Source organism: Melospiza georgiana, chromosome 3 (assembly GCF_028018845.1).
Source record: "Melospiza georgiana isolate bMelGeo1 chromosome 3, bMelGeo1.pri, whole genome shotgun sequence".
Taxonomy (NCBI): domain Eukaryota; kingdom Metazoa; phylum Chordata; class Aves; order Passeriformes; family Passerellidae; genus Melospiza; species Melospiza georgiana.
In genome coordinates this window covers 100,758,415-100,771,538 of record NC_080432.1, presented here as the reverse complement: position 1 = coordinate 100,771,538, position 13,124 = coordinate 100,758,415, and the positions used below count along the sequence as shown (strand labels likewise).

The 13,124-nt window shown below is 37.8% G+C and overlaps 1 protein-coding gene across 1 annotated transcript in view; it reads right to left on the bottom strand.

Annotated features, from left to right (window-relative positions):
* Nucleotides 1-4,545: 4,545 nt before the first annotated feature.
* The window catches only part of MLIP (muscular LMNA interacting protein), a 104,414-nt gene continuing 95,835 nt past the window's right edge, over nt 4,546-13,124 (bottom strand). Inside the window, exons 13-14 of the mRNA XM_058020921.1 lie at nt 6,969-7,003; nt 4,546-4,866 (exon numbers count right to left, since the gene is read on the bottom strand). Of these exons, the coding sequence (XP_057876904.1) occupies nt 6,977-7,003 (27 nt within the window). The 3' untranslated portion in view covers nt 4,546-4,866; nt 6,969-6,976. The remainder of the gene's footprint in view (nt 4,867-6,968; nt 7,004-13,124) is intronic.

Here is a 13,124-nt window from a genome sequence, read left to right as displayed (position 1 = left end):
TGAGCTCACCCCATCAGACAGCCATGATACCTTCACTTCTCCTGGGTGCCACAAGCAGACTGGAGCCAGTCCTTGTGCAGTGGAAATTGCAGTACTACGACCTTCTGCCAGGAAAATGAAGGGCCAGTTAAGGAAGAAATCACAATGCCAGAGCCCAGGTCAGTCATTTGCCAGGAGGCACAACTCAATGCATCAGAGAATCCATGTAATTGCTTATCTCCAGTTTAAACTCTGCAAAGATACCATCCATCCATTTTGTTGAGTTCAAATGGAAATTTAACTGGTGACTCCTGGCACAGAATGCGCCACGGATTTCTACCGGTCAGCGCACTTTATGCTTATTCCTCTTTTTTATTAATGGTTCAATGCAGTGAAAGTTTTCAGGCAAAATTACTTCAACAAAAGTATTATCCCACAATGTGCTGTCTCTAACTTGTACTAATGGTAGAATAGGATCCATCCTCCCAAATTGTGAATGCCTAGCTCCTAGATGTGTTTACACAGAGACAAGCTGTGTGTTAAAGTGATTTTCTCACTGTCAATTCACTCTCTGTATCTTTACCGCAGGCATAGGAACAGGGGTGCCTGGTTGGCAAGAGCCAGCAGGTCACTGCTGTGTGTTGTTGGTGTGGTAGCAAGCAGTGATAATTTTAATCCAAAATTTCAGGGCTGCCTATCTCAAGTCTTATGACGTTAATCCAAGCTACATGTAACTCAGAAAATTGGTCACTTATATGACAGATTTCATCGCCCTGTCACAGTGTGATTTGTTTTTCACAGTCTCTGACACCAGTTCTTCCAATTCATCAGATGTTTGAATCAACAGATTTAGGGTTGGAGGTAGAGGAAGAGCAACTGACCCAAATCATGCATGCCAAAGGAATCCCATTCCTCACACACCGAGATGCACACACATAAATGCCCAAGAGTTCAGAGTCAACAACTGCAGGCAAAAGGCAGAACCGCAGCTAAAAATTACATTATAGGTGTTACAAATATACATTACATGGTTTTACATGGTTTACTACTACTACTGTTATTTTTATCATTCTCATTATCATCATTATTGTGGTTGTTATGGCCTCACAGCCCTTTTGCCCTACCCACCACAGCAATTGACCATGCATATTTCCTGTGCCAGCTGCATCACTTGGTCAGCCTTGAGGAGGCAGGTGCCATCTCATTCTTCTTGCCAGCCTTGCTCTTGTGCTGTGTAAGGCCAGCCCGCTCTGGGCTCAGCCCAGTGAAGCCTGTCAAGAGTGGGGGACCCTGTGCATGAACCAGCACAGTGTCCATGTAGTCCTACAATTGCAGGGGCTCTCCACAATGGTGTTTCACTAGGACTTACAGAACAGGTAGCAGCAGTCACTGTGGCTCAGACCTGAATAGGAGCCTCTCAAGAAACACAGTCAGGTGCAGAAATTTTGGCATCTCAATGGACCACATGCCACCTTCATTATGCCCTCAGTGCAGACTATTGTGAACGTATTAACCTGTGCATGGCTGCATTTAGCTTCAGAAAGGTGATGTTTACTGTGCATTTGCCAATCCCAAGTCTCGTCAAGCAGTCAAAGATGGAGACAAGCATTGCACTGTATTTCATTGACAGTATGAGCTCTCAGAAAGTATTGTGCTGGTGTTGCAAGCAAGTTATTCACATGTTGGTGTTCATCTCAATTGTGTGCTCCTATCTGATCCCTCCAGTGAAACTTAGAATCATAGGATCATTCATTTTGGAAAAGATATTTAAGATCACAGAGTCTATGACATGTCCCCAAGTGCTACATCCAAACACCTATTGCACAATACCTGGCATGGTGAATCCACCACAAACCTCAGCAGCCTATTTCAATGCTCGACCACCCTTTGAGTGAAGAAATGTTTTCCTAACACTCAATCTAAACCTTCTCTGATACAAACTGAGGCCATTCTTATCCTATCACTTGCTACTTGGAAGAAGAGACTGACCACCCACCTGGCCACAAATTCCTTTCAGGTATTCATAGAGAGTGATAAGGTCTCTCCTGAGCCTCCTTTTCTCCAGGCTAAACACCCCCACCTCAGCTGCTTCTAGTAAGACTGTATCTTAATCCCTTTAACAGACTGATTCTCAGTGATGCCTTGTTGCCACTTTCTGATTCTCTGCTTTCAATGATTTTTTTCTCTGCTTTCAATGATTTTTTTTTAAACTTTAAGGTATAGATTTTTTTTCTTTTTCTATCCCTGAGTTGCTAATCTTTCCAACCTAGCAAAATCCTTCTCTCTGGGCTTTTTATTTTTCATTTTGCATAGCTTTAGCTTGTGAACTCCCCAAGATTTAAGCAATTTTCTCATTAAAACTGAGTCCAGAGCACAGATCTGTGCCATACCAAACCAGGCTTTGCATGCCAGCCATTGAACCCTGGGACCAAGGGCTGTCCTTATTCTGATGCCGCATCCAGATTTTCTCAAGTATGTCATTGTCCAAATGCACCTCTTGTGCTGGACACATTTCCCTTCTGACCACTTGGGCCAACTTAAATAAGTCATTTTCTTGATAGCTTGAGTTGTAGCACAGAGCAACAAAAGAAACACCTCGAGCAGGCACAGAGGGGGGTGAACATGGCATGTCAGACTGCAAGAGAAGTTGAGGCAAAAAGGGGATCATAAGCCCTCAGTAAAGATATGCAGCCAATGTGATCCTGTTGGGAATGTGTATTTTACCAGAACATCATCACTAAAATCAGGGTAAGGCATCAGAACCTGGACTAAATATATCACACTATTGAATGAGCAGCATTCATTAATCTTTCAGTACTACAGAAAAGGCAATCACTTTTCATGTTGTTTTGCTCTTTATAATCTATCCTTAAAGATTTTTTTTCTTAATACTTTTTCCATTGGTTTCCCAGGACACAATTTCTAGAAACTGATTGCCAATATTATCTCATTTTTCATTCATAGATGGAAGCTTTTGAACAAAGAGGGAAACTCTTTCTTAAAGTACACACAGATGAACAAAATCACAAACCCAGAGGTAAGCAAAAGGATTTCTCCTTTGTTCTTCCTCTGATCCCAGTAGTTCCTTCTCTTGCTTGTGTTCCTTTCACCTTTCAGTCTATCTCATGGGTTAATTTAAACTTAAATGGAAGCCATGTGAACAATTGTCTCAGCTAGACATGCTAGACTGGATTTGGGCTCTATAAAACTGAAATTCAAGAGGAAAAGAAATCTGGGTTTGGAACAAATTCAGAATAAAACAAATGTCTTGGGAAAAAATGAGCAGGAAAACAGACTAAGGCTTTTGAGTATCACACAGATCACATGGCTTTAAGTATTAATTTTTCCCACTTCAGTGCTTTATTGAAACCAAGAAATACTATTAGGTCCTTAGTGGGTAGATCTATTATAGCTCCTACAGTATTTTTAACACATTTATAGTGATAGATGGTTTTATAAGTATGAATTTTTATCTATTTTTAAAATTTTTCTATACTTTTTTGTTCTATTTGTACGTGTGGATTTCTGTCCCCACAAACTCTTGAACTCACTGAGATGAGTTTTTTCCACCACCTGGTTAATAGGTATGTCATTCACAAGATCTATACAGTTAAGTACTGTTATTTTTCCATTGAGAAAGAAACTAATACAAAAAACACCACCCTTAAATGTGTAGCAATCTTTCCACAATATTCTTAAAAATTTATATATTATCTACAGAGAGAAATACTCACTAATTGGTGCCCTTTTCTTCAGTTTTCATAGCTACAGAGTCCAACAGCTTAAAAGCAGGCTGTATTGAAGTTACATCAGTTCCAATAGGGCAAAAGGCTGAGTAGCCTATGGACTATTCCACTTAAGCTGGTTATAATTTTAATGGTTTTCCTTATGGTAGTATTTCATAAAATATTTCATCACATTAATTTTAATGAAAACAGGCAGATTCTCATGAAATTATCAGACTTTATCACAATTCATCATGAGATAAAATCTCCTGCGCTCTGGGACAGGGCTGTGATGCAAAGGTCCTGAGCGTGTTGTCAGAGTCGCCTGAGGGGTGACTTGGGGTTCAAAGGACCAAGACACTGGGGAGAACTCAGGTAGCTCATGCAAGCATAGGCAACCAGCTTCCTTACCCTTTCATAATTCATTTTGAAAGCAAAATCTTTAAGATCCAGGCCTGTACAACATCATGTGGAAGCAGCACAAGATCAAAAAGCCAACAGCATAAAGTGGAAAGCAGCATTTCTTCCTGCTGTTCCAGGAGTGCAGAGGGTAATTCTGCCTGCACTCTGCACCTGGCAGGGTCACAGGAGCTATGAATTATTGCATGGCAGGGGAAAATCACTGTGCATGTTCACTGCTGACTGCTGTGGATGCTGACGCCAACGTGAATAATCCCACTTGGACTACTTCACAAAGCACAAGTGTCTGTGTGGTGGCAAAACGTGACCAAGGTAAAGCACACAGGAGCATTCCTTTCCCAGCAATGGTGGCATTTCTTCTCAGCTATTGAAACCCATGGAGCCAGATTTACAGGAGTAAAAACAAGAATCACAAAGATCATTTTGCATCAAAAATACAGCTTTATTTAATTTCAACATTTATATTATTTCTAAAGAAAATATGCTGTGTTATATTGGGCATCTCTTAAATCAGCAAGCACTTCAAGAAATGGCATATTCATGTGCGTATCTCTGGGGTTAATTATGCTAGTACATAAGATTATTTCTTGAAAGAATATTTCATTGTTATTACTGCCTTCCAACTAGCATACCATAAGCAAATTTTTTTAATGGTGCTTTAAATAAGACCGGTGCTGTGGATTCCTTCTTAATATAGAAAGAGGCTTCAAATTCAGTTTTTGCTCTTGATCCTAATTTGGGGCTGCAAAAGAAGGATTTTCGTATGAACACAATTTGTGAAAAATACAGATTAGTAAGATGCATAACACACACTGAGGTCACTTAGTTTTCTTAATTTATACAACCTGATGATCTGGCTAACAAATAGAATTCATAGTTTCACAGAAAAAAAAAAAACAGCCTAAAATATATATTCAGACATCTCCTTTGTCCTATAGTTGTGGGAGAAGAGAGAGCTGGCAGATCAGATTTATCTTGTGAGAAGCTTGCCTGTCTTTGCAGCAGCCTGAGGCAAACTGCTTTTGCGACTTAAATTTTCACAGAGCTGTAACTGTTCAAATTCAAAGTAAATCTCTCTCCCTGAAATTTAGACCCATCTCTTTTTCTCCTACTCATAGGAAAGATGAAAAAGTGACTAATATCCCTTTATAATAGTCCATTATGAAGAGAGAAACTGCTATGCCTCTACTCTATCCTTATTTCTTATGTCCTTATCTTCTGTGTGAAAATGCTGAAGCCTTTACATCTTTTCTAAATCTCCCATTTGTTTCCCACATCTTATGCCACTGATTTTGCACTAATAGTGACAAAAGGAGTAATTATCTTCATCATATTATAAGCATTCCTTTCAACATCTCCCTGAAAGCATCACCTCTTCTACTCAGACTTAGTTTTTCCTCCCCTATAATCCTCAGGTTCTAACCTGCAGTATTATTGTCATTCTTTTTCTGTCTGTACACATCACATTTCTTAGTATTTTTCTTCAGTCAATTGTATCATATTTATTTCAAGCCATTCCTTTAATATAAGTGAATTTTTCTGAATTAAAATCCTGGCTTCCATGTTGCTTGCAAATCCTCCCAATTGGGCATTATCTGTAAAGCCTACTGTCCATGTCATTGAGTTAATAGCAAAGCTTTATAGTGCTAGAGCTAGAAGACAGCATTCTGGAAGTCACTGAGATGTTCTCCCTCTCAGGCAGCAAATAACCCTTCTCAGAGTCCTGCTTTCCAATCAAGTACCTATCTACCTTATGTGAATTTAATTTACTTTGCTTGCTTAGGGATGTCATGTGAGACTACACTGAAGATACACTGTATAAAACACATCCTTGTATCTGCCTTGCTGTCACAGAAGGAAATGAGATCAACTTGATAGGATTTGTTTCTGACGTGTTCCTGTGCAAATAATCTTATCTTCTTACCATTCTCTAGATGCCCACAAATGTGTTGTTTAATACTGTGTTCCAGTGTCTTGGAAATGCCATTAGGACTGAATTTTCTGTGATTCCTCAGATTTTCCTTTCCTCTTTTGCTTAGATAGAACATTGTGTTTACCTTTCTCCAGTTTTCTGGAAACTTACTCATCCTGCTAGTCACTAGTGTTTGAGAAATTACGTAGGTTAAGTATTTTAAGGGTAAATTTCATTAGGCTGTTCCATCATGAATACTCCAATTTACCTCAGTATTCCTTCAGGTGTCATTTTCCATTTCTCTTCATGATCCTACTCACAAATTCTTAATAATAATAGAAATAAAATTTTATAAATTTTATTCATAATTAATTTCTTTTTCGTTTCTTTTTTTTTTTTTTTTTTTTTTTTTTTTTTTTTTTTTTGTGAAGACTGAAACAAGGAAAGAGGGAATAAAAGGCACTGAACTTTTCAGAATCATCTATTTTCTGGCCTCTCTTGCTAAGTCAGCTCTCAATCATAGTACATTATTTGCAATGTATTTAACTAGCAAACCATTCATTTAATGGCAGTATGTGGTTATGTGCTCAAATATAAAAAAATTTATCTTATTTCCCTGACGTCCTTTCACAATCTAGTTCCAGGGTATACCTCGATTTCTTACAACCATTTGATTGAATCCCACTTAAAATTAATTCTATTGTGACTTTATTCCGTCATGCTAAGAATTGGAATTATTCTGCATTGGTAATAATTAATAGAAAATCATTCACCAAATATAGCCATCTTATTGTCCAAACACTGAATCATGTACCTAAAGCATCCTATCATCTTTTCAAATAAAAGTATAAAAATTTGATAAAGAGACACCAAAGTAGCTACATATTCTAATTTTGATTGTAATCATATTTTTAAAAAATAGTAATACTCACCATCATATCTAAACAGAACCTCTTTCATTTGAAACCTATAGAAAAATGAAAATAAAAAGTGAAAACAAAGTGAAGACAAAAATAAAAACTGCAAATGCAGGAACAGTTGTAAATGTTATACAGCACTTCTCTGTTTTTGGTTTTTTTAATCACTGGTTTACTGCACTCTTAATTTACAGCTCTGCTTACTGAAGCAGAAATGATTTTTCATACATTGACATTCTTGAGGAATTCTTCTGCCCACAGAAATTTCAACAGACAAGCACCATTTTGACTAATCACACACCAGATTCACATTGGTTTTCCACCTTCCACTTCTTTTTTGAACTTCCTGCTCGGAGGACGGAGCACGTGGCCACCCTTGCCTTCATGACACAGGTGCTGCTTGCCTCCCCCTTAGCATGGATTTTGCCATCTTCTATAACAGCCTGGCACCCAAACCACGGAGTGGGATAGACTACAGGGTGAACCAGTGCAGCCTGTCCCTATCTGGGACACTGGTCCACAAAGATACCATTCAACAGTTCAAAATGTCTGCTCCAGGGAGTATTTCAGAGGATGTTAGGGTGACATCTCCATCAAAGATCTGAAGAGCCTACATGTCCTGGAAGTCTGTGGATGTTCCTAATTTGGAGGATGTGAGAGACTGATATTCCAAGGGTATGACTCCCATTCTGGAGTCTGGGGGACTCTGCCAAGCTGGAGCAACGGGGGCTAGCAGAAGATCTGTGAACAAAGGCAAATACAAAATCCTGCATGGGGCAGGAGACAAGGAAGGATGGAGGAAGTGAATGACTCATGCAATGGCACAGGACAGTGACTGACTGACTGACTGAGAGACTGACTGACTGACAGACAGACTAGGAAGCAGCTCTGCCACAAGGGATATGAGGTCTGACACCACACAGAATGTGCATCAGTCTAGCCTTGCTGTGATGAAGGATAACCTCATATACAGTTGCATTAATTAGAGCAAAGCCAGCAGGTTGAGGGAAGCTATTCCCCTCTGCTGGGCACTAGCAAGGCTACATATGGAATGTAATTTCCATTATTGAGCCCTCACAAAAAAAAAAATTATTTTGCTTTGTCAAGCAAGCAGAGGAAACCAATGGACAACTATCAGGATAGTTACAAGTGTTTGTTGATTTCTGGGAGAGATATGTGACAGATGAGGGGCGGCTACAGCTAGCACTTATTTAACCTAAAAAGTAGACCATGGGGTATTTTTTTTGCCTTTCCAGCCATTCAAGAAAGGTTTAATGACAGCCCAGATTTTCATGGTGAAAGAAAACAAGGCAGCAATGGGGGAAATTTTATTTAGCCATAAAGAAACATATTTTATATCATAGGAGTGGTCAAACACTATAGCTAATTTAAATCTGATTCTATGATTCTAATTACTTATGCCTTACCTAAGTATGGAATAATTAAAAAAAAAAACTTCTTCAGCCTACAATAATGTTCTGTCTAGCTATTCAAGGCAAGTGCTTTTCCTCTAAAACTGTTTCTCAGAACTCCTGCCATTCCTTGAAGGGGACCAGCAACAACAGCTGTTTCTTAATGCCAGGTGGAATTAGATTCCAATTGCAGTTTGAATCACATACTGATATTTCAAACTTTTTCTATCATTCTTATATTACTACCTTTTCAGACTTTTAAATGTAAATTTATAAAGCTAATATACTAACAGTAAATATTTTTATGCAATCCCCATACAAATAAAATTCTATAAATGCATGAAATGTTTTCTCCTTGTTACAGCATGGTGATCTAATATGCCCTTTGAAGTCAGTAGGCTATAATTGAAATTTTTTACTTAAAACAAGAAGATATAGTTGAAACTGACTAAAGTATTGCCCAAACACCTGTTGCAATATAAATTTCCTGTTGAACATACAAAATTTTCAAGAAAAAAAAATTAAAGCACTGTTCAAGTATAAAGTAACTAGAAAGGTTTTCTGCTGATATTTAAAGTTTTTATTTGATATTTTAGAAGTGTGCATTGTTTGGACCTGCCTTTCTATTTATAAATATCAGAAGGCAACAGTTTACTGTTTCAGTGGCCCATCCAATTTAGAGGTTAAAGGATTTGTCACCACTAACACCTGAAAATCCCATTCCTTCAGTAAAAACAGTAGTTATTCATACATTTAATATTCATTTTCAGGGTCATTAAATTTTTAGCTAAATGAACTGCTATAAGTCTATGGAGACAGCTTAGAGTTGCACTCCTTAGCTCGGTCAAAATAAATCAAGGGCAGTGAGACCCCTACTTCAGAGAGGAAGGGGCAGCAATGTTCTGCCATACCAGTCTACACCAGCTCCACTGCCTGAGGAACACAGCTGCAAACGTGTGCAAGATGGAAAGCAAAAAGTGAATAATACATCTGTGATGTGACACATGAAGAGCCCATGGTTCTGTCTCCTAGGAAGGCACAAGCATCAACTCTTCTTTTTCTCCAACATGTCTGGAAAGATCTATCTCATTTGCCAAATGGAAAAAGTAGGTGCTTGCACAAAATTGACCTGTGAGTGGGAGTGTTTCCAGTGGAGCTCCCTCTGCTTCTGTTAGGTACTTGCTTTGACAAGCTGGAATCTTCTTTACAAGTTGAAAAGGTATTGAGCAATAAGCAAGAGCTGAATCATTACAGAATAATTCAGGGTCCACTGAGGAGGGTGTTTAACTGAAAGAATATCATTTTGCCATGGTAATGTCATTTAGGTTGGAGCTTTTGTTTACAGTAGAACCCTTTACATAAATTCTGTAGTACAAGGACACTTTCATAAAATGGCTACATTTTCCTCTTATAGGTAGACTCTATCAATGATTAACACTATTGTTTACTTCGGAGCAGAAACACTCCTTCAGTAAATAATGACCAAGAGCAATGTAAAACAAAACTTTGGACCATATTGACATTTTCATAGAATTTCAAATTTCAAGAACTTTTGTTACTTTGCACAGAATACAGTTGGTAAAATCCTGTCGCCACCGAAGTCAATAGAATCAACTTTCTCTCGTGGGGTCTTTTTATAAATGTTTGTCCCTAGGACAATGTTGACTTTAGAAATGCTATTGATTTCTCAAGTAACTATTGCAGATCTTTCATGAACAAAACAAACAGATAAAACTGAGTAATTATTCAACTTCAGCAAAAGATTACATGGACTTGAAGTAATTGTATCGGTAACTATAATTAGTCATTTATTAGTAATTGTAATTGTAGACTTGGGATTTTGTAAATCAGAGATGAATAAGGGTAATGAGGACATACTTTTACTTTATACAGGTACATATGCCCAACATTCACTCTAAAGGTTCTGACTCAGTAAAATTCTGAGACTGATTATAACACCATTCACACATCATAGCATGGGCAAGCACTAGCTTTACTTGAAAGGAAGACAGTAGGTATCAGAAATTATTGGCATATTACTTGGTTATGTTTCAAAGAGTATCCTTCACACCTCCTCCATTTAAAATGCACTGGTAGTAGAGAAGGATTTCACAAGGAGGAGAATATCACCTATTTATTTTCTTACTTTCACAGGGAAGTCACAGGTCTTACTTGGTGCATGCCATAACAGAATGATGCTAAAATTACACAAATGCTATTCTTCTGAATAGAAAGGTACCTTCATTTTGTTTGTTTGTTTGTTTATTATTATTTCCAGTGAATACTTTGCTTTGAGGAAAACAATACGAATTACTAAGGAGAAACTAGCAGCACATTTCCCTCATTTCCTCTCTCACTCCTTCCTAGAGGTGTTTACATTTCACAGAGCATCTGTCCATCCATTTGGGTTCTTTTGGAACTGCACAAATCACACTTACTTTCTCATTCTGAGGGAGGAACATTGCAGGAAAAGTTACATATGAGCCTATATAAATTTTAGATAAAGAGAGTAGATAATAATTTAGATAATATAGGAGAATGATCTAAGGGTCTTATGATAGCAGTAAGAGTAATATTGGATTTATGACTTGGCAGATTTTTTTTTCTAATCAGTTCATCATCCAAACAGAATTTACTGATAAAAAAAAAGAAGACATATTAAATTAGGATGAGGATTTGTGGGTTATGAAACTCATAAGGTAGGAATTCAGTAGAAACTGTTCTTAGAGTCAAGATAGGTTCCCAAATAGAAAGGAACAACACAGGTGCCTGAAAGATGTTGGGATTTTAAAAATCATCAACCAAGACCTTCCTTGCATTTTTTAATGCACTAGAAAGGGAAAGCATTATAACATGCAATTCTGAAAACCCAACCACATAAAACAGAAAGTGGTGAAAATATGTTCATTTTCCAGACATAGCTTGACAACAACTTATCTCCAAGAAGCCACTACTCTCGGGTCAGCTAAGAGGACTGTCCCAAATAACTTGAGCTGCAACTAATTCTGTGTTGCTGTCCTGTCTGTCTCCAAGACAGCATAAATGTTGATCTCCTTCTGGGTATCAATGCTGAATTCTTCCATTTCCAGCAATAGATCTCAAGGGAAACAGATGCCTTTGCTCAGTTCTTCTTGACTGAGAATGAAAAATGGGGGTCATCTCTAGATGCATTTATGTCTTCTCTGACACCCATTAAAGAGACAAAGAGATTGCTCAGCCCTCACATGGCCAGCCTGATGTGCCCTGGTCACCTCCTCCTTCTAAAAATGAGATTAAAAATTTGGGAAAATACTGGATCATTTGCTTTTTACGAGTTGAACAGTTCTATGAAAAATGCCTTCTTTGATTTGTAATAGGGAAAACAGTAAATATGTCATCTCTTGATGTTACTTCCCGAGCAGCTTGTGGTGAGCCTGACACAATTCTTCCTGCTGTTTCTGCATGGACTGGAGTCCACTTGCATAGTCACAGTGGCAAAATACTCATTAGTGACGGGCCCAAGGGAACCAGCAGTCAGCTTACTCAGCTGTACAAAATGATATCTGACACTTTTTTTTTCAACTATAAAGCTAATTATTTGCCTCTAGCTAACATTATTATAAGTCATCCAATAAGATGTTAATCACAGGACATACTAAGTGTACTGATAACAGCACTTATAAATCTTCTTTCCCATCAATCGTCTTTGGTCCTTATAAATGTAACCACAGTTTCATCAGATATAGTTGTTCCACAGATCATGGTACAAATTGTCCCATTGTTTTACTACATTTAAGCTTTTGTTGAAAATGTAAATAGAAATTCTGTTCAAAGTGCTTGTTTAAAATATAAGGGAACTTTTAGAAGACAGTTTTAATATATTTTACCTACCTTGGAACAGACCAAGCTGGCCTCTAACCAAAGAAATTTTGCACTTTTTTTGTGTCTGACTTTACTATGTCAGTACAAGATCCTTCACTTTCTGAATGGATCTTAATAATGATCTTAATAATCTTAATAGTTAAATTATGTGTCTTGTCTCTTAAAGAATTCTCTTTGAAAGTATCAGTCATTCCATTAGATTTGCAAAATTCTTCCTCAGTGTGCAAATTGTAAAGTAGAAGGATGGGACACAAGGATCTAGCTTTTGCTTCCCTCTGTTTTCAAATACAGAAAAATCATCTACATCATCAGAGGCTGCAAATATACACACACACACAAATACATTTATACATTGTTGGGAATTTAGCTGCTAGAGACTGGAAAAATACAAAACCGTGGCTAATTCCAAGTTCTGCACCTGCTAGATAGCGTGTCCTTGGGCCTAGCTGTAGTATAATAACAAATGGTGAAAGAGACATGAGAAAAGAGAGATGTAACCCCTAAGGAATGAGGAAGAGTTCATGGTATAGTTTAACCAATAGATAGCCTGGCTTACAGAATATTCATAAGCTTATTATTTGCTGTATAAGTGTTTGATGCTTTCTTCAATAAACTGGACCTGTGATGAACCACCTGGTGTCCGGGTCTCCTTCCTACGACAATACATGTATGTGTATATATACCCTTTTTAGAGTTCCTGGTGTACTGCAAATCTGCTTAATCTCAAAACCAAATTTATCCTCAGAACTATTTAGTCCTTCTTACTGCCTTCTAATGATACAACATTACTTCAATAATATTTCCAAAACTTTACAGCTGAGATGGAAAAGAAACCAACCTAACTGAGAAGATCTGAAAGGTTTTCTTGGTCTAACTTCACCTTGTGAGGGCATTTTGG